Here is a 26,805-nt window from a genome sequence, read left to right as displayed (position 1 = left end):
CCGTCAGCCCCGGATCTGCGGAGGCCCCGGCTGCCCCCTCCTCGGTCCGATGGGGCCTCCCGGTCCACACGTGGAGGCCAGGACCCCGGTGTCTCTGGGCCGCGGGGAGGCCGCCCACTCTGTGCAGAGGGGACGAGCTCCAGCTCTGAGGTTTCTCTTCTGTGGACGGGGAGGCCCCATGTACCTCCTGCGGTTCTGTCAGACGCGCTTCCTGGGCCCCCACATCGCCGCCTCTCTTCTCCTTTCAGCCACAGGAGCCCAGACACCGTCCTTGTCGGAGATGCTGCCGCTGCTGCCGCCCCTGCTGTGGGCGGGTGAGTGCCCCAGGGGAGGGGTGTGGGTGGGGGGCGGGCAGCCGCTGACCCTCCTTTCCCTGCAGGGACCCTGGCTCAGGAGGAACGACCAGCCTGAGAATACAGCCGTCCGTGACGGTGCAGGAGGGCCTGTGCGTCTCTGTGCCCTGCTCCTTCGTTCTCCCAGATTTCACCTGGTATTATGACAGCCCAGCTCATGGCTACTGGTTCTGGGAAGGAGCTAATAACTGGGAGGCACCTTCCACCCTGGGGGAAACACTGTGTGGTGTTTTATAGGCACGACGTGTCAGTTTGGGGAAAATGACGCATGTCCTAGAGATGGGCGGTGCTGCTGGCCACACAGCAACAGGCAGATATTCATGCCACCGACCCAGGAAATTAAAACTGTCTTTGTTAAGCATGTGTTACCATAATTTGAAGAAGCGGCCAAAGGTTTAATGAGCCGTTTCACCCAGTCAGAAAGATAAAGGTAACTAAGCCCACGCAAACATGCTTAATATCACTTGGTATTAGAAATTACAAACCGGAGACGCAGTTTCTTCTACAACACATGAGGGCACCAATCTCTATGTATCAGTGAGGCTGAAGGGCCATCTGTGAAGACACCACTGTGTTGACAAAGAGGCGGTGACAAGAGCTCTGTGTCCCCGGGGTGAAGAATTTGCAAGACGCTCCACAGACTCAGAGGCACCCCCACGTGAGCCGAACCTCACATTTGATGTTAGCTGCACGGTCCCCTTGTTTCCTCGTCATATTATGGTTTTGAGACGCACTTAAGTGTGAGAAGCAGATCTGTCAACAATTCTGACATGTGTCTGTTCCATGTAGAGATTGGATCCTCATAGTCTCACTAAGAATCTGAGGTAACTTACACTTGCACAGCCCTTGTAAGAGACCAAGTTTCCTTATCCTCACCCGAGGACAGTTCTTTCATTGCTTTCAGGGGGAGAGGAAGGGAGAGAGAGAAACTTTGATGTGAGAGGGTGGCATCGACTGGTTGCCCCCCTACATGTCCAGACCTGGGGTCGCTTCGGCAACCAAGGCACATGACCTGCAACCTTTCGGTTAGAGGGCGACGCTCCGAACAACTCAGCCTCACCGGCCAGGCTAAGGTAGCAATTGATAAGGCAGAACACAAATCGTGTAGGCAAGTAGACCCAATAGTATCAGGAAGTTAGAACAACATGTTTCTGAAATTAAGAACTAAATGTGTCCCTGAGATGCCTGCCGCCCAATGCAACGAGGGAAATGTGAGGTTTTTCACCTGAGAAAGGAATGGAGGTAGTTCATTTGGAAAGGCAAACACCGTCTGACTGCCAAAGACTGAGATACGTATACTCCGTGTGAAAACTACATTGCGTAACATAGAAAGAGATGTTTGACGCATTGTTTCCCCACAACTTTGTCCTTGACGCCTGGGAGAACTGGAGGCAGAGAGCTCCATGACTGCAAATGCTCATCAGTGTGATGAGGAACTGAAGCCAGCTGTCCGGCTCACACTCAGTGAGAGCTGGGAAATTCTAAGCAAATATTTCCTCTGCACTAGCTTGTAGGACATGTGTCTTCCTTTTGTTTTACCTGTAGGTGCTAATGGTGTTCATTTTGGAGATGCCACCGTAGCCTTACCAGTCAGCACATGAGATGTAAGAACAAAAACGCCACACTGGTATCTTTAGAAAATACCCAGGACGCAAGCAGGACACGAGGTCAGCTCACCAGTGACCTCCGCTCTAAAGCCACCGTTCCTCTGCGGGGAGGAGGGACGTCTCTGCTGGGGACCACCTCAGGGACATGAGCCATGTCTCCCTGTCCCTTCTCGCCTTAGATCCCCACTGAGCGCTCGCTCGTGAAGGAGGGAGCGAGGGAGCGAGGGAGGGAGCGAGGGAGCGAGGGAGCGAGGGAGCGAGGGAGGGCTGCCTTATTGAGCACAGCTCCCAGGTGAGTGTGCGACCTCTGCTCAGGCCGGAGTTGACCAGCCCCTCTAATGGAGGGACAGTTAGAGACTCCTGTGTCCCGTCCTCTGAGGTCCTCGGAAACCCCGGCCCTGCTCTGCTGTGGTGGGGGAGCCTCCAAGGTGGGGCAGGACTCGGGTTGGCTGGTGGCAGCTGGGCTGCAGGGTGTCTGCCGGTCCCATGCAGGGAGGGACGGGCTTTGGCTCTGAGGTTCCTCTTTTGGAAACGGCCCGATCTCCTGCTCCTCCCAGCTTCTCTGATCTCCCCACAGCCCCTCCCCTGCCTTCATTCTTTGCTCACCCACAAGAGCCCAGACACCCTCCTAGTCAGAGATGCTGCCGCTGCTGCTGCCCCTGCTGTGGGCGGGTGAGTGCCCCAGGGGAGGGGTGTGGGTGGGGGGCGGGCAGCCGCTGACCCTCCTTTCCCTGCAGGGACCCTGGCTCAGGAGGAACGGCACAGCCTGAGAATACAGCAGTCCGTGACGGTGCAGGAGGGCCTGTGCGTCTCTGTGCCCTGCGCCTTCGTCCACCGAGATTTCACACGGTATAATAACCCAGCTCATGGCTACTGGTTCCGGGAAGGAGCTAATGACTGGGAGGCTCCCGTGGCCACAAACAACCAAGGTCGTAACGTGGAAGAGGCGACCAGGGGCCGATTCCACCTCCTCGGGGATCCCAGGACCTACAACTGCTCCCTGAACATCAGAGACGCCAGGAGGACTGATGGCGGAGTGTACTATTTTCGCGTGGAGGGAGGAAGATATGTGGCATATTCATACAAGAAACACATGCTCTCTGTGCATGTGACAGGTAAGGACCTGGCTCCAGGGGAGGCCACAGGGAGGTGCGTGGTGGCCCCGGGGCAGGGCGGCCGTGTCCCCGCCCTGGGAGGGGGTGGGGCTGCATGTTGTAGGGGCTCAGAAGGAAGAGCTGGACCAAGGCCTGAGGCTTCTCTCGGGGCTGCACCCTGGACCCTCCCTCCTGATCCCTGCCCCCCTCGTCCTCCCCAGCCCTCAACCACACCCCTGACATCCTCGTCCCGGGGGCCCTGGAGTGTGGCCGCCCCACGAACCTGACCTGCTCTGCGCCCTGGGCCTGTGAGCGGGGCACGCCCCCCCTCTTCTCCTGGACGTCCGCTGCCCCCGCCGCCCTGGGCCCCAGCACCCGCCTGTCCTCCGTGCTCACCCTCAGCCCACGGGCCCAGGACCACGGCTCCGCCCTCACCTGTCAGGTGCAGTTCCCCGCAGCGGGTGTGACCGTGGGGAGGACCGTCCGGCTCAACGTCAGCTGTGAGTGTGAGTGTCACGGGAGAACAGCAGGGTCCCCGAGGGCGTGGGAGCAGGGGAGCCAGGCTGCGGAGCCGGAGCTTCTGTCCGGGGGGCCTGGCTGAGGAGGGGACCCAGGGGACAAAGCCCTGTTTGCCCTGCGTTGCTGTTGCCTCGCGGGGTCGGGGGAGGCCCGCACGTGTCCCACCCACTGAAGAGGGAACCCCTGTCGTCCTGCCCCAGGTGACCCCCAGAACCCCGCCACCGGTGCCCGCCCAGGGGACGGCCCCAGTGGGAAGGAGCCTGCTGTGGGTCACGTTGGGACATAGAGTTATATAGGCTCAGGCGGACAATTCCGTTATACGTCTTCTGCGTGTTGTATTTAATCATGTGCCGTTGCGTGGATGTATCGCATTCGGTTCATCCATTTTCGGTTGATGCACACTTGGGTGTTCGCCCCTGTTTGGTGGTTGTAATGCTGCCGTGAGCATTGGTTATTCTTTATTGTTCAACACACGTTTTCTGGGGCATCTGCCTGGGCGTGGACTTCCTGAGTCAAATGGTAGTTGTTAGTGTAACTTTTTGAGGAAATTCCAGACTGTTTTGCACCATGGCCACACCATCTCACATTCCCACCAGCAAAGTGTCAGGCTTCCCGTTTCCCCACACAGTCACCCTTCTCAGGGAAACGTTCTCATTTCCCTTCTCAAAACACTATGGGCTACTAGTGGGTGTGAAGGGCGATTTCACGTTGGCATTGGCTTGCATTTCTGGGATAATAATGATGCTGTTTGTTTTCTTGTGAATGTATTATTGATTTCTGTGTGATCTTGGGAGAAAATTTTTTTCAAGGCCTTGGCCCATTGTTGTGGGTTGGTTGACTTTTTGGGGTTGAGACCTAAGAGCTTTTTTTAAGATTTAGAAACATTGATATGAGAGAGAGAGAGAGAGAGGGAAACATTGATGTGTTGTTCCACTTATTCATTCCTTCGTTGGCTGCCCCTTGCGTGTGCCCTGGCCAGGGATCCAACCTGCAGCCTTTGTGCGTCGGGCCGACTCTCTACCCTCACCGCCGGCCAGGGTGGTAAGAATTCCTCGTATGTGCTGGACACTGAACCTTATCAGATCTATGATTACCCAGTCTCTTCTTCCATTAAGTGGGCTGGCTTTTCACTTTCTCCATAATGTTAGCTGATGAACAGGATGTGTCATTTGATCGCTTCCAACTGAGGCCCTTGATTTCGCGTCCAACTGTTGAGGGTTATGGCGGGTCAGGGACGAAGGCACATGAGGCCCCGAATCTGCCGGCACAGGCTGTCCTGGAGGACAAGGTCCCCCTGGGAGCGGAAGGACTCAGGAGAGCAGTCAAGCAAGTGGCCCTGCAGGAAAATCGGGGCCCGGGGCCCAGGTGGTGCTGGTGGCCATCGGGGAAGCAGCTGCCAAGACCCTGCTCCTCCTCCTCTGCCTCCTGGTCCTCACGTGAGCTCAGCCCCGGGAGGATGGGTGGGCGCGGAGGGCAGGGGGCACGTGGCTGAGCCCAGAACCAGGGCCGGGCGCCTGACACATCAGGGGTAGTGCTGGTGGGAGAGGAAGGGGAGCTGAGTGAGGACCCCACACGGGCCGGCATTGTGAGAGCCCCACCAGCCAAGTGTCCCCGCTGGGAGGTTCTTGCAGTGCAGCGGGGCAGCAGCCCCCCTCTCCCACTCCCCTCTCCCCTCCCACCCTTGAGAAAGAGACCGGGGGTTGCGTCTGCTGCCCACTGCACCCTAATCCCACCAGACTGGAACACCCCGGTCTCTTCTCCCAGAGCCAGGTGCCACCGGAGGAAGGTGACGAGGCCCCCAAGGGGCGTGAGAGACGCAAACGCAGTCTCCGGGTAATGCCTCAGGTGCGTGGCCCAGGAGTCTCACTACCCAACACGCCACTGACACCGCCTCCGGGACGGTCCCTGGGATTGCTCTGCTCAGCGTGCTCATAGCTGAGCTGCCAGCTTCCTCCCCAAAACCACTGTTTTGCAGGGTCCCGGTCACACATACGACACTGTGCCCTCCCTTTCTTCTTGGTGATTCAATAAAATCACTAAGTCTTGTCCGTCCTGCCTCCTTTCACAGCTCAGCTGCATGCCTGTCTCCTCCCCGGCCTGACCCTGGGCGTTCCTGCGGCCTCATCTCTTCCCTGGGCCTCTGAACCCAACACCAACGTCCTGTCTCCACCTCTGTCCTCAGCACGGACGTCCCGACTGTGTTTGCAGACACCCATCGTCCGTGCCCTGCATGGTCCCAACAGTGATGTTTCCTCTCCACGGCCAGGGACGAGGGGCAGACTCTGCGGGATTTGTCTGAGGGCTGGCGTGGCCTGTGCCCTGCCGGACTGCCCGCCGGATTCCGCCCTCTTCCCGATTCTCACACCATCTCCACACCCACAGGGGCCGGGCCTCTGTGACTCTGAGGCTTTGCTCGTGCGCTTCCTTCTGCCCAACGGCCCCACGTCTCCAAGTGCTGGGCGTTCTTTGGGGAACATGCACTGACTTATCGCACGAGTGCGTGTGTAATTCTTGTGTGGCGTGGCCCTAACACAGCGTCAGTTATTTCTCTCCTCTTTAGCAAGTACGACTGAACACCCACTGTGTGCCAGCCTTGACTTAGACGCTGGGGATGCGACGTGAACCCGGCCTCAAAATCGATGTCCCCCGGAAGCTGTCCTTCTGGAGACAAGAGGGTAGAGTGTGAGTAACTGAAGATGCTACAGCACTGAGCCGGGGAGAGGGCGGCGTGTGTCTCAGGGACCCAGAGAGGGGCTCTGAGGGGATGCTCCTTCTGAGGCGCCGCCTCGTGACCAGCGGGAGACGTCAGCGCTAGAGCCGGTGTGAAGGCCTGGAGATGGGGAGACAGGGCGAGACGGGAGATGTGGCGCGGTGGTCAGTGTAAGAGGATGACAACGGTGGGGAGAAGGCTGCGATGGCCCGGAGGGAGGAGACGACACCGGAAACGCCTTGTCCCCGGGTTTCAGAGGCTGGTGGGAAAGGCCTGAGGACGTAACTGGAGCACGATCAGGAGAGAGTCGGAGGAAGGGGTATGGGAATACAGGGTCCAGAAAACCCTTTAAAGGTCTTGGCTGCAAAGGGGGAGAGAGGAGTGGATCGGGAGGAGGAGGACTTCTCTCGATTCCTTCTCTGCATTTTCCCAGAGGAGCCTCATGAATTCCCACCAGGGCGGCGTTCCTGAGGCCATTGTAACCAGTTACCACACAGTCAGTGTCTTTGTTTTAAAAAGCTGTATTCTCTTGGTTCTTGTGGCCAGAAATTCATGCAGGAGGTACACTATCTTCTTCCTCTGCCCCCCCCCCCCGTTGTCGCCTGAGACCCCTGGGACAGGGGACAACCCGGTGCCACAGCCTGGGGGTGACATGTCCTGGAGCCCAAGATGCGCAATGAGTTCCGATGAGCAGAAAGCAGGGTGTTGGCTGGGATGCACGCCCTCGAGGCTCCGGGGGACAGTCGGTCTTTGTGATTCCCAGGGCAGTGGCAGCCGCCTGCCCTTGGTGGGTGTCTGGGTCACTGCCAGTGTCTCCTGGCCTAACCGCCTCCCCCGGCTCTGCGTGCAGAAAGTCACCTGCTGTTTCTCTCTCGGAGGACACGCGTGACCACACTCTGGCACCAACCCCGACGAGCCAGGGTCATCTCCAGGTCACGACCCCCCCCCACTCACTCCCTTCTGCAAAGCCCCCTTTTCCTCTTCAGGTGACGTGTGCAGGCTCCAGGCTCTCCTTTGGTGCCCACTAGTCAGCCTCCCGCCCTGCCCACGTGACCTGCTGCGCCCCGTGAGTGTCCCCGTCTGGCCTCCAGACCCGGTCTCCTCCGCTCTTCCCCGTCCCCATACATTGCAGGGTCACCTCATGAGCGGCACACGTTTTGGCTACGGGCCCTTGCTGTTCTACAAAAACCACTAGTAGGAAAATTAAGTGAAAAACTACAACTTGGGGAAAAAATCTGAAAATATAGGCTTCATGAATGGCTTGCGGCAGAATATACTCAGGACTCTCAAACAAAGCAATAAACACAAAACAACCCAGTGATAGAAGAAAAAGTCACTCAACACAAAGAAAAGAAATACCCTGCTTAAGTTTCATCAGTTATTGGACAAGATATTTTTATAAAGACATACAAATGGGCAATAAATTCTTGAAAATATGTTCCACATTACTAGATTAATTTAAATTAAAGCACACAAGGAGGTTTCACCATGATTCTGTAAGTTGACTATTATCAGAAAACTGAAAAACATGCCCTGTCTGATGTGGCTCAGTGGATTGAGCACAGGGTTGCGAAGCAAAGGGTCACTGGTTTGATTCCCAGTCCGGGCACAGGCCTGCGTTGCAGGCCGTGTTCCTGGTCGGGGGCATGAAACAGGCAACCACGCATGGGTGTTTTTCTCCCTCTCTTCCCCTCTGTCTAAAAATAAATAAATACTCTCTTTTTAAAAAAAAAACTAAAAAAAATAAAAGAAGTATTGGAGTGGATAAGAAAATAAATTGAAAATAAACTGCCCTCTTGGGCTTCACTCTCCATTGCAAAACGCTGCCTCCGGTTTGGAACACAGGATTGGAGTTCCTCAAAACATTAAAAATAGAAAACCATATGTTGCAGTATTTTCACTTCTGGGTATTCACATGTGGAATTGAAAGCAAGGACTGTAATAGATACTTATCCAGGCCTGTTCAAAGCAGCATTAGTCACCACGAGCTAAAAGGTGAAAGCAACCTACGGGCCCATCCACGAAGGAACGGAGAAACACTGTGTGGTGTTTTATAGGCACGACGTGTCAGTTTGGGGAAAATGACGCATGTCCTAGAGATGGACGGTGCTGCTGGCCACACAGCAACAGGCAGATATTCATGCCACCGACCCAGGAAATTAAAACTGTCTTTGTTAAGCATGTGTTACCATAATTTGAAGAAGCGGCCAAAGGTTTAATGAGCCGTTTCACCCAGTCAGAAAGATAAAGGTAACTAAGCCCACGCCAACATGCTTAGTATCACTTGGTATTAGAAATTACAAACCGGAGACGCAGTTTCTTCTACAACACATGAGGGCACCAATCTCTATGTATCAGTGAGGCTGAAGGGCCATCTCTGAAGACACCACTGTGTTGACAAAGAGGCGGTGACAAGAGCTCTGTGTCCCCGGGGTGAAGAATTTGCTAGACGCTCCACAGACTCAGAGGCACCCTCACGTGAGCCGAACCTCACATTTGATGTTAGCTGCACGGTCCCCTTGTTTCCTCGTCATATTATGGTTTTGAGACGCACTTAAGTGTGAGAAGCAGATCTGTCAACAATTCTGACATGTGTCTGCTTCATGTAGAAATTGGATCCTCATAGTCTCACTAAGAATCTGAGGTAACTTACACTTGCACAGCCCTTGTAAGAGACCAAGTTTCCTTATCCTCACCCGAGGACAGTTCTTTCATTGCTTTCAGGGGGAGAGGAAGGGAGAGAGAGAAACTTTGATGTGAGAGGGTGGCATCGACTGGTTGCCCCCCTACATGTCCAGACCTGGGGTCGCTTCGGCAACCGAGGCACGTGACCTGCAACCTTTCGGTTAGAGGGCGACGCTCCGAACAACTCAGCCTCACCGGCCAGGCTAAGGTAGCAATTGATAAGGCAGAACACAAATCGTGTAGGCAAGTAGACCCAATAGTATCAGGAAGTTAGAACAACATGTTTCTGAAATTAAGAACTAAATGTGTCCCTGAGATGCCTGCCGCCCAATGCAACGAGGGAAATGTGAGGTTTTTCACCTGAGAAAGGAATGGAGGTAGTTCATTTGGAAAGGCAAACACCGTCTGACTGCCAAAGACTGAGATACGTATACTCCGTGTGAAAACTACATTGCGTAACATAGAAAGAGATGTTTGACGCATTGTTTCCCCACAACTTTGTCCTTGACGCCTGGGAGAACTGGAGGCAGAGAGCTCCATGACTGCAAATGCTCATCGGTGTGATGAGGAACTGAAGCCAGCTGTCCGGCTCACACTCAGTGAGAGCTGGGAAATTCTAAGCAAATATTTCCTCTGCACTAGCTTGTAGGACATGTGTCTTCCTTTTGTTTTACCTGTAGGTGCTAATGGTGTTCATTTTGGAGATGCCACCGTAGCCTTACCAGTCAGCACATGAGATGTAAGAACAAAAATGCCACACTGGTATCTTTAGAAAATACCCAGGACGCGAGCAGGACACGAGGTCAGCTCACCAGTGACCTCTGCTCTAAAGCCACCGTTCCTCTGCGGGGAGGAGGGCCGTCTCTGCTGGGGACCACCTCAGGGACATGAGCCATGTCTCCCTGTCCCTTCTTGCCTTAGATCCCCACTGAGCGCTCGCTCGTGAGGGAGGGAGCGAGGGAGCGAGGGAGCGAGGGGGGAGCGAGTGAGCGAGGGAGCGAGGGAGCGCTGCCTTATTGAGCACAGCTCCCAGGTGAGTGTGCGACCTCTGCTCAGGCCGGAGTTGACCAGCCCCTCTAATGGAGGGACAGTTAGAGACTCCTGTGTCCCGTCCTCTGAGGTCCTCGGAAACCCCGGCCCTGCTCTGCTGTGGTGGGGGAGCCTCCAAGGTGGGGCAGGACTCGGGTCGGCTGGTGGCAGCTGGGCTGCAGGGTGTCTGCCGGTCCCGTGCAGGGAGGGACGGGCTTTGGCTCTGAGGTTCCTCTTTTGGAAACGGCCCGATCTCCTGCTCCTCCCAGCTTCTCTGATCTCCCCACAGCCCCTCCCCTGCCTTCATTCTTTGCTCACCCACAGGAGCCCAGACACCCTCCTAGTCAGAGATGCTGCCGCTGCTGCTGTCCCTGCTGTGGGCGGGTGAGTGCCCCAGGGGAGGGGTGTGGGTGGGGGGCGGGCAGCCGCTGACCCTCCTTTCCCTGCAGGGACCCTGGCTCAGGAGGAACGGCACAGCCTGAGAATACAGCCGTCCGTGACGGTGCAGGAGGGCCTGTGCGTCTCTGTGCCCTGCTCCTTCGTTCCTCCAGATTTCACCTGGTATTATGACAGCCCAGCTCATGGCTACTGGTTCCGGGAAGGAGCTAATTACTGGGAGGCTCCCGTGGCCACAAACAACCAGGATCGTAACGTGGAAGAGGCGACCTGGGGCCGATTCCACCTCCTCGGGGATCCCAGGACCTACAACTGCTCCCTGAACATCAGAGACGCCAGGAGGACTGATGACGGAGTGTACTATTTTCACGTGGAGGGAGGAAGACATGTGGCACATTCATACAAGAAACACATGCTCTCTGTGCATGTGACAGGTAAGGACCTGGCTCCAGGGGAGGCCACAGGGAGGTGCGTGGTGGCCCCGGGGCAGGGCGGCCGTGTCCCCGCCCTGGGAGGGGGTGGGGCTGCATGTTGTAGGGGCTCAGAAGGAAGAGCTGGACCAAGGCCTGAGGCTTCTCTCGGGGCTGCACCCTGGACCCTCCCTCCTGATCCCTGCCCCCCTCGTCCTCCCCAGCCCTCAACCGCACCCCTGACATCCTCGTCCCGGGGGCCCTGGAGTGTGGCCGCCCCACGAACCTGACCTGCTCTGCGCCCTGGGCCTGTGAGCGGGGCACGCCCCCCCTCTTCTCCTGGACGTCCGCTGCCCCCGCCGCCCTGGGCCCCAGCACCCGCCTGTCCTCCGTGCTCACCCTCCGCCCACGGGCCCAGGACCACGGCTCCGCCCTCACCTGTCAGGTGCAGTTCCCCGCAGCGGGTGTGACTGTGGGGAGGACCGTCCGGCTCAACGTCAGCTGTGAGTGTGAGTGTCGCGGGAGAACAGCAGGGTCCCCGAGGGCGTGGGAGCTGAGGAGCCCGGCTGCGGAGCCGGAGCTTCTGTCCGGGGGGCCTGGCTGAGGAGGGGACCCAGGGGACAAAGCCCTGTTTGCCCTGCGTTGCTGTTGCCTCGCGGGGTCGGGGGAGGCCCGCACGTGTCCCACCCACTGAAGAGGGAACCCCTGTGGTCCTGCCCCAGGTGACCCCCAGAACCGCGCCACCGGTGCCTGCCCAGGAGACGGTCCAGGTGGGAAGGAGTGTGCCCCCCATGTGGCGTTGACCGAAGAGGGGTCTGTGCCTGGCTGGTCAGAGCTGGTCCCCCAGATTTCGGGGGGGCGGGGCTCGGTTAGATGTGGGCACCCCCTTCAGGCTCCTCCCCCATTGCCTTGACTGCCGTCTCCCAAGCGTGACCTGCAAGCTCCTCCTTGTTCACCCTGCTGAGGCTCCAGTCACAGGTGCTGGGGCCCTTTTGGGGGAGACTTCAGTGTTTAGAGCACTTACAGGTCCACAGCACAGCGGAGCAGAAGGTAGAGAGACTGTCCCTCAACCTGCCGCCCCCTTTCTTACAAGCGCGTCCGCCCCCAGCGGAGACATCCGTACATTCAGCAAACCTGCATGGACCTGCCTCCATCACCCCCATCCACGTTCTACATTAGGGTCCCTCTCGGTGCTGGACACATTGTGGGTGTGGATGTTGTATAATGTTGTGTGTCCACCGTTAAGTCACATGCAGAGTCTTTTCATGGTGCAAAATGATCTCTCTGGGCTGTTTCTCGATGTCCGCCTCTTGGTCCTGACCCGACCTGCCTCTTGGAGCCCCGTGCTCCCCACGCCCTACTCCCGTTGGGGGCGGCATCTGGGCCCCACCCCACTGGACTGTGACCTTGTCAGGACTCGCTCAGCAGTGCCATCAGGCCGGTGGTGCCCAGAGACACTTCTCTGACCCCGGGCGGGGCCCCCGGAGGCTGGCCACACAGAACCAGGAGAAGGGTCTGGGGCCCACGGGGGAACCTGGCAACCTCCCTGCTTCTGCCCCCTTCTGGGGGCGCAAAGGCCACCTTTGACCCTGAGTGGCAGGGCCTGTGGGGGCCAGGAGAGAAGATTCAGAGTCCTTCGCGGGAAGGAAGGAGAGGCGCTCTGTGTGTCTCCGCGGGAACGCCCACGGGGCCCTGAGGCTGCGGGTCTTGGGCAGCCAGGGCCGCGGCTGCTCCAGACACACCCAGAGGGAGAGGGACCTGGCGCTGGAAGTGGTGGGGTTTGCTGCCCAGGAGCGTGGGGCCTGGCTGGGGGTCCGCAGGCCGTGCCCTTGGTGCCGCGGCTCCGGGGAATCTCTGTGCTGAGCCTGTGTGGGGGCCGAGGGGCCCCCTTTGCTTCATGCGTGAGAGGAGGGCACGTGTGCCTGCTCGTTCAGATTGGAGTTCACCCGGGTCTCTCCTGTGTGCAGGGGAACCAGAGACCAAGGCCGGCGTGGTTCGGGGGGCCGTCGGGGGAGCCGCCGTCACCGCCCTGCTGGCCGTCTGCCTCTGCATCGGCTACTTCCTGTGAGCGGCCTGCGGGGTGGCCCGGGGGTGCAGGCTGGGGGCCTGGAGGGCTCGGCGGGCCCGGAGCAAGTGTGGGGGCACAGATGGAGCGAGAACCCAGACGGTCGGCGCTGGACCAGTCTGTTCCCAGCTCCGACCCCAGACACCGAGGGCAGGTGGACCTGGTTACAAAGCCTTGTTAGGGAGGCTCCTCGTCCTGTCCCTCCCTGGCCCTGCCCTCGTCACTCACTCCCGCCTCAGGGAGAGACTCCGTGACAAGGACCCCGGTGTCCCCCACAGAGTGAAGAGGACCTGCAGGAAGAAAGCAGCCAGGACAGCAGGGGACGTGGGCGCAGCCATGGCGCCGGCTCCCGTGGTGAGTGGCCTGGGCTTCGGGGACACAGCCTGCGCCCCCCACCATTTCCTTGGTGGCCTATGGTCGCGCTCCATTCGGTGTATCCAGAAATGAGCTCTTCACGTCCCACCCTTTTGGAAAACGTAGGCTCTGTTATCCTTCAGGGTTTCGGCCCAACACATCAGGAGACAATTGCCTCCGTTTGTTGCTCACACTTCCCCAGAGGAGGAGAAACGCCGGCCTACGGGGCCACGGTGGGCAGCCCTGGGCCGGCCAGGACGCAGAGGGGGGGGCGAGGCCGGGGAGGCCGGCCCGGGCCTGGCGGGGCTCAGTAACCCCAGAGGCCGCTGGGGTGGCGGGGCGGCCTCCTGCTGCCTGGCGCCTGGCCCTGCTGTGGTCAGGGCAGGGGGCGAGTGGTCGGAGTGTCAGAGCTCCGTGACAGGGACGGGACGAGGTGTGGACTTGGGACTGGCTGGTTTGCGGTATGAAAGTCACATGTGCAGGCCAGTCCCTCACTATCACTCGCTGTTGGCTAGGCCTGGCAGGGATGGTTTCTCTAGGATGAGCAAAGCCCCCAATGTCAAAACATAAGAGGGATGTGGTTAATACTCCCCCAAACATCCTTCTGCTGGTGCTCTGCCTTGCAGCTGGTCTTCTTGTCGCTGACACCCAATCAGAGGCCAGTCTCTATGCTGCCCAGGCTTCCTTCAGCTCTTCCTGTACCAAGACGCTGCAAAGCCTGTCCATCCTTCTGTCTATAAATGTCCACAGACACCATGGAAGACTCCACTATGGTCGCCCTGAGAGACTTAAATGAATTACCATTTCCTGAAATTGCCAACTCTGAGGAAGGGTATAGTTTGAGAGGCCAGACTTTGTTTCGGTTTCTGAACATTTGAGGAACTTCTGAGACGTTTAGGTGAAGATGGCAAACAGCGGGTCAGAGTCTGGAGGTCAGGGTGGGGCTGGTGGGAGGCACAGAGATTTGGGGGTCTTCCACATCAAGGTCTGATAGTGCACGACACCACAAAGAAGAGGAGGGGTCTACAGACAGAGCTCTGAGACCCTCAGTTTTTGGAGTCAGGGAGAGATGGGGAAACAGTAAGGAGACCAGTGAAGAAAAATAAATGACCAGGAGAGCGTTGGGTGAGCTCCCTGTGGCCGAAAGAGGATGAAACTTCAAGAAAGAGAGACTCTTCCTTGAAAACAAGGAAGCACTTGAGAGAACAAGCTCTTTGTCCTCTCAAGTGCTACTAAGTCTGGTAAGATAGGGCTTGAGAAATGACCCTTTAGATTCCGGTACCAGAGCTGACGTGGACAGTGTGGGTCTGGTGGCCTGGTGTAGCCAGATGTCTTGATTGGAGTGAGGTCACCAGAGGCTGCAAGAAGAGGAAGTCGAAAGCCTCTTGAGAAATGTTCCAGGGACTCGACGGCCAAGAAAGGAGTCTGTACGAGAAATGGTTGCACTTTTCCAACCCTTGCAATTTCCTGGGTGATCCGAGGGTCTTTCTTACCTAATGAGGCAACTCCTGGTGGATTCTGGGATGAGGGCTGGTCCCCAAAAGACCAAGCCATGATTAAAAGCTTAGTAGTTGCAGCGCTCCCCCCCCGCCCATTCTCCAGAGAGGGGAGCGGGACTGGAAATGGAATTAGGGATAGTTCATGCCTCCATGATGAGACCTCCATAAATATCCCAAGTATGGGGCTCCGGGAGCTTCCAAGTTGGCGACCATGGGGAGGTGCTAGAGGGGCGCACGTGGAGAGGACACAGGAGCTCCGGGCCCTTCCCTCTTTCCTCGCCCTGTGCGTCTCTTCCTCTGGAGGCTCGCCTGTCTCCTTGATCATAGCCTTCTATAAAAATCTGGGAGCCATTGCTGGGTGGCTCAGATGGTGGGAACATCGTTCCAGCATCCTATTTACCAAAAGATTGAAGGTTCGATTCCCAGCCAGGGTGTAGGCAGGAGTTTCTCTCTCTGTCTCTCCCCCTCTCTCTGTAAAAGCAATAAACATATCCTCAGGTGGAGACTTTTTTAAACAGCTGATACATAGTAATTAAACGGCTTCCCTGAATCCTGTGAGTCATGCTAGCAAGTTAGCTGAGGTTGTGGGAACCTCTGATGTATCGCCAGTTGGTCAATGGCTCAGGTGACAACCTGGACTTCGGATTGGCACCTCACATGGCAGCGGGGAGGGGTTGATCTTGGGGGGCTGAGCCCCTGACAATACCTTCAAGTAGACAGTGTCAGAATTGAGTCCAGTTGTAGGACACCCATCTGGTGTCGGAGAATTGCTTGGAGTGAGAGCAAAGGAGAGGCACAAAGAAAGACAAGTCAGTTTTCATAAACCTCATCCCATGTGTCCAGTGTCTGGGAAGCGGGAGACCTCAAGAGAGCCCAGGGGTTGGGGTTGGGTTCACCCACTGTAGACATGTGGCCTTGAGAAGGACCTAACTTCTCTGAAACTTAGTATCTTTCTTTGTAGAATAATTGTATTTTCCACACAGGTGTGTGTAAGTGTTCAGCAGAACTGGAGAACAACCAATAAGAGCTATGTTTGTTGGATAACTGAAAAAATGGAAACTTAAAAACTATTTAGTGCCCCTGGCAGGGGTGGCTCAGATGGTTCAAACAACGTCTCATACAGAAAAAGTTTGCAAGTTCAATCCCTGGTCAGGGCACATACCTACGTTGCGGGTTCAATCCTTGGGGCGTGTAGGGGAGGCAACCGATCAATGTTCTCTCTCGTCAGTGCATCTTTCTCCCCCACCCCCCATCTCTCGAATCAATAAACATATCCCAGGGAAAATTTTAAAAACAAGCATTTAATGAAAGAATGGGAGAATGAACAAATGTTCTGCCACAATCAAATTCACTACAGGGAACCCCCCTCCCACCCCGCCACCAACTGCCCGGCTCTAACCTCGGTCTTTGTTCCCCACACAGGGCCACCAGACGAAGCCCATGTTAGACAGCACCGCTGACCCTTCACACTCTTCAGGGGACAGCTTGACTTTGGGGCCGGAACCAGAGGTGTATTATGCCTCCATCAGCTTTCAGGAAAGGAATCCTCCTCAGAAGAGAACCCACACAGCACACGCAGAGATAAGGACCGAGTAGGAAGCCAACGTGTCCATGTGGGAAGGCTGATTCTTGGGGACTTAATGTCCCCTGGGACATTGAGTTTATAAACCACTGCCTGTGAGTCTCCTGCCATGTTGAACCTGTCTTCCGCACTGTAATCGGAGAGACCTGGGATCAAGCTCACACCCTTCCATTTCTTAAGACCATGACAGCAGATGAGCCACCTCGCCCCTCCGGGTCTCCACTCCTGCTTTGTGATTAGGTGTAAGGAGTTCTAGCTCACAGGGCTGCTGTGAGGATTGAATTAAAGCCCACGTGCAAGACACCCAGCAGCAGTCCTGGTCCTCTGTGAGAGCGAGTGACAACTCACTGGGAGGCCGGGTATGCGTCCTGTCTCTGTCCCCACATCTGCAACACGCCAGCCTCAGTTTCTCCTCAAATCCCCCCTGAAGGCTTCTTCCCATCACATCCTTCCCCTCCTGAGTCTCCCCTTTCCACCCTGCCTCCCTGCTACTAGCCCTGGCGCGGGCCAAGTCTCTCATCAACGTGTACAGAGTTTCCTCAAGCTCAGAGCTGACCATAGTCCAAAGACTGTTCTCTGTCCTCAGCCCTGAAGAGCAATTCACACAGCTCTCAACTTGTCTTTCTAGGTCAGGAGACAGGAAAAACAATTTGTAAGTGGACACATAGCAAACATTTTAGGCTCTGCAAGCTGTACGGTCTCTGTTGCAACCGCGCAATTCTGTTTGCAGAACAAGCACAGACATAGACAGTCTGAAAATAAATGCATGTGGCTGTGTCTCAACAAAAGTTTGAGAACGGAAAAGCAGGCAGCCCCCTGGTCGTAGTGTTCTCACCTCTGTTCAGTTGCTCGCAGCCTCCCCAGCCCCCTTCTTAGGACCGGGGGGTCCTAAGCCATCAACCCCCCGAAACGGTCTCTAGGGGCCTGGTTCTGAGGTGTGCCTCCCTGGCCTCGCACCTGCACGCCCCTCCTCCTGGTGTGCCCGGCACCCTGTCAGCGTCTGCCCAACACCCCCTTATCCTTCCAAATCAGCTCAAAACCATATGTCTGGGTTGAGGTGCTGGAGGGAGGCAGGACCTCTTAATCTTCCTGAAAATCCTGATATTGGTTCATTATTTTCTGTCCTCACCTGAGGACATTTTTTTATTGCTTGGGGGGAAGGAGAGGGGGAGAGAGAGAGAGAGAGACTGACTTCGATTGGTTGCCCTTCTCGTATGCATCTCAAACAGTGTTCAAACCTGCAACCTCGGCATGTGCCTTGACCAGGAATCAAACTCACAATGTTTTGAACTACAGGATGGTGCTCCAGCCAACTGGGTCATGCCGGCCAGGGCAAGAAAACTAATATCTGTACTTAGAATCAGTTTAAGCAAAAACAGCTCAAAATTTTCCTGCTGCTCGAAAACCATGACAGGGTAGAAGTATTGCATCGTAAGTTCATAAAGTGGCCCCAAAGGGCAAGTGCAGTGTAAATAAATGCCCGATGCCTAAAGCCCACTGCCCGACACCCGGAAGGAACCACTGAGTCAGTCGTCTGCTCCTGATACTGTCAGGCAGGGCGATACAGGTCACCCTGTCCCCTGAAACATTAAAGATTGATAGTTAGGCTTCCAATGCGGGGAGGGCGGCATCGGCCCCTGTTCCCCGCTCCTCGCCTCCACTCACAGCTACACACCCTGTGAATGGTGCAGGAGAGACCACCAAAACGTTCCAGAAAGGGGTAAGGAGAAGGAAAATTGGTTTAGGACCCCAGGACAGGAGGGACAATGCAGAGGCAGAGCCCCCAGTGCCCTGACCCAACAGAGGACCGACGCTCAGACCCAGAGCTTCCCAAATCCTGACTGCGAATCAGGGGACAGCCAGCCAGGCGCCTTCCTCTCCAAGTCCCTCTGACGATATCAGGTGAGTCCAGCAACAGGGACCAATGGGAGCCCGGAAATGCTTACCTTCCCCATCAGACCCGAGACTGTCCCCTCCTGCCCCAAAGCACAGGGGAGGGGGACAGGACTGGAGACAGGCTCCAGCATAGTGTCTCATGCCCCCGACCCTGGCCCCCAGCCTTCTCCTTTGTCCACTGTGAAGGCCAGCCTCTCACGTTTACAGTTTTTCTTTAGTTTTAGTTTGTTTTGGTGAGGCTGGCATAACGCGAGCCCCCGAAAGGAGCTGTCCAGAGGGCGGCAATCGGAGATTCTAGGCCAGCATGTCCTTCCACCTGTGGCTCACCAGGCGGGGCAGACACCATCCTCAGGGCAGACAACACCTGAGAGTGGTCAGGCGTGGGGGGAGACGGAACAGAGAGAGGAGTCCCCCCCCCCCACGACCAACATTGTCAGCTCCCTGTTTTCCGGGTCCATCCATCTTCACACCTTTCCCCTCCTGGCCCCAAACTGGGATATAAGCCTCTGGGGTCAGGCCCTTCCGCAGACTCGGGTGGTAGGTCCCTGAGCTACCTCGGGACCCGGTTTCAGCACCGCGGACAGCGGCCGCGCCCCTGCCTGGGTCTCCCGAGGGGCCAGTGTCGCCTGGTGGATAGAGCGCCCCCCGGAGGCCAATCATCTGCACGGAGGCCCGTGCAGAGTGGGCGGGGCCTGCGGAAGGATCTGGTGACGCCACCTGTCGAGGATGCTGATTCTTGGAGCCCGGGATGTTCCGGGGGCGCCGCCTTCCTGAGACGCGGGCCCTGGCCCCCGCCACTCCCCGCCCCGGGATGGGGAGCAATCGGGAACTGAACGCTGCGCTGACTCCTTCGATGGGAATAGCGAAGCTGGACTCGGAGCATCGTTGGAGGAGAGCGCTCACCACTTTTTAATTTTGCATCGGTCCCCCCGGCCAGCCGGATACCTTCCCGCATGCTTTCCAGCGTTCCCCATCTGAGCTGATTGTAACTCTTACAGTCCGGGACAGCCTTTCCCTTTTTATGGGTTTTCACACAATTCTGTCTGGAGTCTTCTGGTCTCTCGCTGGGTGGTCTCAGCCACCCCAAGACACTCGCCCCAATTTCTGCTCCGATACTTCCTGCAGGTACTAGCCCGGGCTGGCCTGAGCCCCACAGTCAAAAAGTAGGAGGAAGTGGATTAAGTAGACTCGCGTGTTTTTTACTTTTTACTTTTTGATACATATTTAATTGATGATGCAATTATAGTGGTCACATTTTTTTCCTTCCCTTTATTCCCCTCCACCTGGTATCCTCCTCCCACCAGAATGCCCCCTGCCTCGTGTCCATGGGTCCTGCGTGTAAGTTCTTTGGCTTCTCCATTGCCTGCACTATTCTTAACGTCCCTGTGTCTATTTTGTACCTACTATTTATGCTGTTTATTCCCTGTACCTTTTCCCCCTCCTCCCTCCTCCTCTTCCCCTCTGCTCTCCATGTCTGTGATTCTGCTCCTATTTTCATTGTTTCCTTAGTTTTTGTTTTGTTTTGTTTTTAGGTCCAGTTGTTGATAGTTGTGACTTTGCTGTCATTTTACTGTTCATAGTTTTTCATCTTTTTCTTACATAAGTACCTTTAACAGTTCATAAGTAAGGACTTGTGATGATGAATTCCTTTAACTTGACCTTATCTGTAAAGCACTTTATTTGCCCTTCCACTCTAAATGATAGCTTTGCTGGGTAGAGTAATAATCTTGGATGCAGGTCCTTGCCTTTCACGACTTTGAATACTCCTTCCCAGCCCCTTCTTGCCTGCAAGGTTTCTTTTGGGAAGTCAGCTGATAGTCTTATGGGAACTCCTTTGTAGGTCACTGTCTCCTTTTCTCTTGCTGCTTTTCAGATTCTCTCCTTATCTTTAATCTCGGGTAATGTAATTATGATGTGCCTTGGTGTGTGCTTCCTTGGATCCAACTTTTTGGGGGCTCTCTGAGCTTCCTGGATCTCCTGGAAGTCTATTTCTTTGGCCAGAATGGGGAAGCTCTCCTTCATTATTTGTTCAAATAAGTTTTCAGTTTCTTGGTTTTCCTCTTCTCCTTCTGGCAGCCCTATGATTTGGATGTTGGAACATTTAAAGTTGTGCCAGAGGTTCCTAAGCTTCTCCTCAAGTTATTGAACTCTTGTTTCTTCATTCTGTTCTCATTAATGTTCATTTCTCCCAATCGTTGATCTGAGTCCCGGTTTCCTTCCCTTTAGTGTTGGTTCCCTGTATATTTTTCTTTAGTTCCCTTTGCATAGCCTTCATTTTTTTCCCTCCATTTTGTGACCACACTCAACCATTTCTAGAAGCATCCAGATTACCAGTGTTTTGAACTGTGCATCTGATAGGTCGGCTAGCTCTTTATCTCTTAGTTCTGTTTCTGGAGCTTTGGTCTGTTCTTTCATTTGGGCCATATTTCTTTGTCTCAGCGTGCTTCTTACATTGGAAGGGGCGGAGCCAGGGTGGGGCAACACAGGTCACTGCGTTGTGACCCTGTGTGTGGGGGAGGGGTCCAAGAGGGAACAATGTGGCTTGCTTGGCTCTTGGCCGGCTTTCAGTCATTTCCCCCACTACCCACAAGCAAATTGGACCTTATTTCTAGGACCCTGTGGGTCTCTCCAACGAACTCTCCTGTGAGGCTGGGAGTTTCTCCCACTGCCACATTCTCCACAGGTTTCTACAGCCAGAGGCGTGGAGGCTTTCTTTTCCCACACCGGAGCCCTGGGTTGCGTGATCTGTCTTGCTCCCCTGTTGTTTCTCTTGGTCTTTCCGCATGCAAATGTGGGGTTGCCCGGTCTGCCAGCCACTGGGTCTCCCACCTGGTCCCCCAGCTGCCACCTTGCCACCCGTCCTTTCTGCCCCAGCTGCCTGTCTCCACCCCTCCAACTGATCTGGATGAATGTTTCTTTTTTAACTCCTTGGTTGTCCGACTTCCATACAGTTAGATTTTCTGGCAGTTCTGGTTATTTTTTGTTTTTAAATTTGTTGTCGTCCTTCTTTTGGTTGTGCGAGGAGGCAAAATGTATCTACCTATGCCTCCATCTTGGCCAGAAGTAGATTTATATGTTATATTGATTGATAATAAGAAGTCTGGAGGAAAACAAAGCAGGAAAGGAATGTAGAAAATATGGGATGAATTATATACTTCATGATGTTGCAAGTGGATGTTATTACTGAGAAGCTGATGTTTGAGTGTGCCTACATGTACGCACACCACAGGGACATGACAGATGCATGCACCATTCAGATATGTGCACACACACACACAGGTCACAGACACATTTATACACATATACACACAGATATTACAGACACACACATACACAGACACACCTCAAAACACACACATAGATATATTCCTCAGATACATACAGAGAGCCCATGACACACACATGCATGCACACAAGGACATGTGAACACATACATACTTCAAATACACACACAGACACAAACACCTGGCACAGAGACGGTAAACAGAGACACACAGAGACTCAGACACACACATACTTATATACAGACACATGCCACAAATACACAAAAGCTTGCAAAGAGCACACACACACATACACACATACACACAGATACACACGGCAGGCCTCAGCCCCCCTGGGTCCCCACACGGGCAGCTTTGCCCTCCGAAGACTCAGGCCTGGTCCTCAGGCCAGCTAGACCCAACACCCCCGCAGGAGGAAAAGGCCAGGGAGGCTCCGGATTCCAAATCCTTCTCTGCCCTATCAGTGACCTTGTCATTCTGAGAAGCCACCCTGTGCCATGTGATGTCACCAACCCCCCAGACCCTGCGCCTGAGGCCCAGCAGCCCCCGAGGCCTCATCACCCCCCTGCTGGCCTGGGCGGGAACTGCGGCTGTGTGCACACTCAGACCAGCCACTGGGGGACGGACGGGGAGGTGGGACCATCTCTCCACCTCTGGAAAGACTGAGACCTGGCGGCAGGGCAGGGGGGAAGAGAAGTGGACACACCTGAAAGGAGCGGACACAGCAGGACAGGGGTTCGATCAGGCCAGCAGGCCCAGGACCACCTGTGGGGTCACAGGCTGGAGACCCCCTCGGAGTCTCGGTCCTGTCCGCTCCGGCCATTCACACCGGGGAGCTCACCGTCCGCTGCCCAGAGCAACCGGGTTTCCTACAAGCCCCGGCCAGTCCCCCCACCAACAGGCCCAGGACCACCGGGCGGTGGCATGGCCTGGGGCCCCTCTGCCACTTCGGGTGTTGGGACACTCTCAGGGACAGGGACGAAGACTGCCACAGTCTCCCCTTTGACTCCGCGCCCCCGAGGGACTAGAAGCCCCGATGGGTCGTGTGTCCACTCATCCGTCCCTCACCATCTGTGTCACCCAGAGGACCTACGTCACTTTCCATGCCTCGCCGTTCCCCCACCGCCCCTCCTGAGTCCCGCACGCGAGGGACGGATCCTCCGTCTCACACAGAAGCCGTGCCTGGCCAGGCAGCGCCTGCTTTCCTGTGTGGGCAGCAGCGCCAGACGGACCAGCGAGGACAGGGACCAGGAGCGGTGGGTCGCGTCCTCCTCAGCGCGTGGGGCTGTCACGGGGACCCATCTGGAGTGTGGGAAGTGGAAGCGCTTCCTCTCCGAGGGCCGGGCAGCCGGGCCGCACGGAAGGCCCACTTCCTCCTCCGAGATCATCGCCTTTCTCACGTCCCCCCAGCTTCCGGTTGGGGCTTCCTCTCCACTCAGCGGCGCTGAGGCTGCAGACACTTAGCCCCGAGATGCTGCCGCTGCTGCTGCTGCCCCTGCTGATGGGCCGGTGAGTGGCCCCGGGGAGGGCGTGTGACCTGGGGCGGGGACAACGGCTGACGTGCCTTTCCCCGCAGGGGCCCTGGCCCAGGGTCCGGGATTCCAGCTGCAGGTGCAGGAGTCTGTGACGGTGCAGGCGGGCCAGTGCGTCTCCATGCCCTGCACTGTGTCCTACCTCAGAATTGGCTGGACTGACTCCACCCCAGCTCACGGCTACTGGTTCTGGGAAGGGGACGACACAAACAAGCAGAAGCCTGTGGCCACGAACCACCCCAGTGGGAAAGTGAAGGCGGAGACCAGGGACCGATTCCACCTCGTTGGGGATCCCCAGACCTATGACTGCTCCTTGCACATCAGAGACGCACAGATAAGCGACACAGGGAAATACTTCTTTAGGGTGGAGCGAGGGTCTTATGCGAGATGCTATTATAAAGACAACCAGGTCTTTGTCCATGTGACAGGTTTGGAATGGGGTCCACGTCAGGACACATGGCTGAGTTGTCCTGAGCTGGGAAGGAGCCCCTTCTTCTCATCTTGAGGTGGACTCAGGGCGACTAATGGAGATGGGACCCGGGGGCTGGCCGGGCACAGAGGCTGCAGTCAGGGGCACACGCAGGGACCCCACCTCCAGGGCCTGGGTCTCTGTCTCTCTCTTCCCCAGACCTGAAATCTGACATCCAGATTCAGGGGACCCTAGAATCCGGCCACCCCAGTAACATTACCTGTACAGTGTCATGGGCCTGTGAGACAGACCCACCACCCCAATTCTCCTGGACGGGGGCCAACGTCACACCCCTGGGTCCCCGGACTGCCAGCTCCTCAGTGGCCACCCTCACGCCAAGGCCCCGGGACCACGGCACCAACCTCACCTGTCGGGTGGCCTTGCAAGGCGGCCTGACCAGGGAGATAACCATCCAGCTCAATGTGTCCTGTGAGTGCCCGGTCAGGACGTGGGTCCCTGAGGCTGGAGGGCATTGGGGGCGTAGAGCCTGGGATACTGGGCCCTGCAAACCAGGGCTGCGGAGGAAGGAAGGGGACACCCAATTTCACCCGCTTCCTGTTTATGAAGTTTCGTGGTAGAAAGGGCCAATGTCTACCTTTCTGCCACCGAAAGAATAACTATGTCCAGATGCGCTTCGGAACCTGACCATATTCCGAGGAGACGGCACAGGTAGGGTGCAACCTCTCCTGCCCAGGGGGCGGTGGAAGGAGGGCCTGGTCCCTGCTCCCTTCAGAGCAGAGCTGGGGTTCAGAACTCAGATGGGAGACAGACTCACACCTTGTGGGCTGATAAACGGGCCCCTCAGGAGAAACTGCATGAGAGCCAGTATTGTATTAGTATCAAGTGCACAGCGTAGTGGCCAGACATATACGGAACTTACAAAGGGCTCCCCCTGAGAAGTCCAGCTCCCGCCTGGCCCCGTCTGTAGTTATTACAGTAGGATTGACTGTATTCCCTGTGCTGTACTTGACATCCCCGTGACACTTTATGTAACTGGCAATCTGCAATATTCCTTTTGGAATCTCCCTCAGTCTCTTCCAGTAGCCTCATGTTAACACCCCCACACGGCCCCGCCGTCGGGCCTCACAGGGCCACCCGCGCCCCTGCAGCGGCGCTCTGTGCCCTCCTCCCGCAACGTCCTCCATGCTAGTACCACCGCCCCTTCGCGTGCTCTCCTCCTCCAGGAAGCCCTCCCTGACCTGCCCGTCTCCTCGAAGTCCCGTCCTCAGGGCTCCCTCAACCCGGCTAACCCCCCTGCACTAAGCACGTCTTGCTGCTCTGTGAGAACCTGCTTTTGGGGGTGTCTCATCCAAGAGAGTGTGAGCTCTCGGGCAGCTGAATTAGACAGGTCTTAGGGAACTGTTGTGGACAGACACAAATGGCAAGGCTTGTACAGAAAAATCTAGGATCTGTGATGGCTCTGGAGGCCAAGGCAGGAGGCGTGGGGACCAGGGCGGTTCAGACAAATGCTCGGGAGCCTCTGGGAGAGGCTGTAGTGCCTGCTCCTAGCCCTCGGGGCTGATCCCAGATGGTACGAGCCCATCAGGTGATGGAAGAGAAGAAACTGATCGACATAATGCAAGGAGGGGAGAGAGAGTGAGAGAGACAGAGAGAGAAATAGGAACGAAAAGGGAGATACATAGATGAAGAGAGATTGAGAGAGCCAGGGACGTGAAGAGAGAGACAGAGCTACAGAAAGACAAGGACGAACAGACAGGGAAAGAGAGACAGAGGGAGACCTGATTACAGCCGGGCTGAACTCTCTCTCTGTCCTTCAGGATCTGAGGTTCTGCGCAACGGCTCGTCTCTCCGAGCCCAGGAGGGCCAGCCCCTGCTCCTGGTCTGTAGAGCTGACAGCCACCCGCCCAGCAGTACGAGGTGGACCCGGGGCAGCCTGACCCTGAGCTGCCTGGAGCCAGGGGTCCTGAAGCTGACCCAGGAGGAACTGGGGGGCAATGGGACGTCCGTCTGTTGAGCTCAGCAGCACGGGTCGGCCTCCCTGGAAGCCTCCCTGACCCTCCTGGTGAAGAGTGAGCGGGAACACACCTGGGCCAGGGCCCTTGGGTTTCGGGCTCCTCTGATCCCTCTCCTGTTTCCCCTCACAGACGCCCCCCAGCTGCTGGGACCCTCTTGCTCGCGGGAGGACCAGGGTCTGCGCTGCAGCTGCTCCTCCCGAGCCCAGCCGGCCCCCTCGCTGCGCTGGCGGCTGGGGGAGACGCTGCTGGAGGGGAACCACAGCGATGCCTCCCACGCGGTCACCACGCACCCCGCGGGGCCCTGGGCCAACAGCTCCCTGAGCCTCCGCGGGGAGCTGAGTTCCAACCTCAGGCGCAGCTGCGAGGCCCAGAATGCCCACGGGAGACAGGCCGTGACTGTCCTGCTGCTGCCAGGACAGGGTGAGGCGGGGGAGCCCCAGGGAAGGGGCGCACAGGCCGCGGACCTGGAAGACACTGAGTGGGACAGAAGTGGCCTGACTCAGGGCCAAGGGGACTGGAGGCCAGGCCCTGATGCGCTTGCCAGGGGAGGGGGCTGGGAGCCTGGAGGCTGCCATCATACGAAGGGGTGGGGACCAAGGGGTCCTGGACGGACGGGGGCAAGCTCGTCGGCAGGGATGGCAGGAGGCCGGATGCTCAGGTGTCTGCTAGGGAACAGGCGCTCACCCAGGTGTCTCGTCCCTGCAGGGAGACCAGCAGACAGGACAGGAGTGATTCTGGGGGCTCTCGGGGGGAGCTGGTGCCACAGCCCTGCTCGCTGTCTGCCTCGGCCTCATCCTGTGAGCAACGGAGAAATGAATAAGAGCCCCTGAATTCCCACGATCCCAAAGCCCGGCTCAGACGCCCTTCTCTCCTCCCACGCAGAGCCACCTGGATGCCCCCTCCGCCCCCGACCTGCCCCCGGCGGTGGCCGCCTCCGACTCAGAGCGTGAGCTCTATTACAATGCTCTCCATCTCCCCAACACGAAGCCACAGGACCCTCAGGCCCAGGAGACCACCCTGTACTCTGAGATCGCGATCCAGAAATGGTGACGCACCCCCGCCCACATGCACTTGTTGGAGCCCAGAAAAGGAATCTCTGAGAAGAAAGGTGTGTCAGGGACCGATTCTTAAACAGTGAACAGCCCTCTGAGCCAAAGGTCATGGATGGAGACATGAAGTTCCACGACGTTCCTTCGAGTGGCTGAAGCCACAGAGATTCCTGCGCTCCAATCCCGGCTCAGCTACTCACCGAGGGTGTTACACCAGGCAAGTCACTACCTCTATGTGCCTCAGTTTCCCCCTCTGTAACATGGGGGATGATTTGATTAGGTACGTTGTTAAGGGA

At 56.7% G+C, this 26,805-nt stretch overlaps 1 protein-coding gene across 1 annotated transcript; it reads left to right on the top strand.

The window, feature by feature from the left end:
• Positions 1-2,598: 2,598 nt before the first annotated feature.
• Positions 2,599-26,510, top strand: LOC129082713 (sialic acid-binding Ig-like lectin 5). Its single transcript, XM_054588426.1, is given in 14 exon segments — positions 2,599-2,632; positions 2,698-3,075; positions 3,276-3,560; positions 4,844-5,009; positions 5,310-5,418; positions 5,956-6,025; positions 10,322-10,381; positions 10,447-10,827; positions 11,028-11,306; positions 24,112-24,153; positions 25,263-25,514; positions 25,590-25,880; positions 26,166-26,257; positions 26,343-26,510. Coding segments are annotated over 14 exon segments (2,607 nt in total).
• Positions 26,511-26,805: the final 295 nt, after the last annotated feature.

Source organism: Pteronotus mesoamericanus, unplaced genomic scaffold, assembly GCF_021234165.1.
Source record: "Pteronotus mesoamericanus isolate MK-2021 breed Mesoamerican mustached bat unplaced genomic scaffold, CSHL_Meso_final scaffold_137, whole genome shotgun sequence".
Lineage (NCBI taxonomy): Eukaryota > Metazoa > Chordata > Mammalia > Chiroptera > Mormoopidae > Pteronotus > Pteronotus mesoamericanus.
Note: the sequence above shows the minus strand (reverse complement) of the source record. Positions and strands in the feature narration are given on the sequence as shown.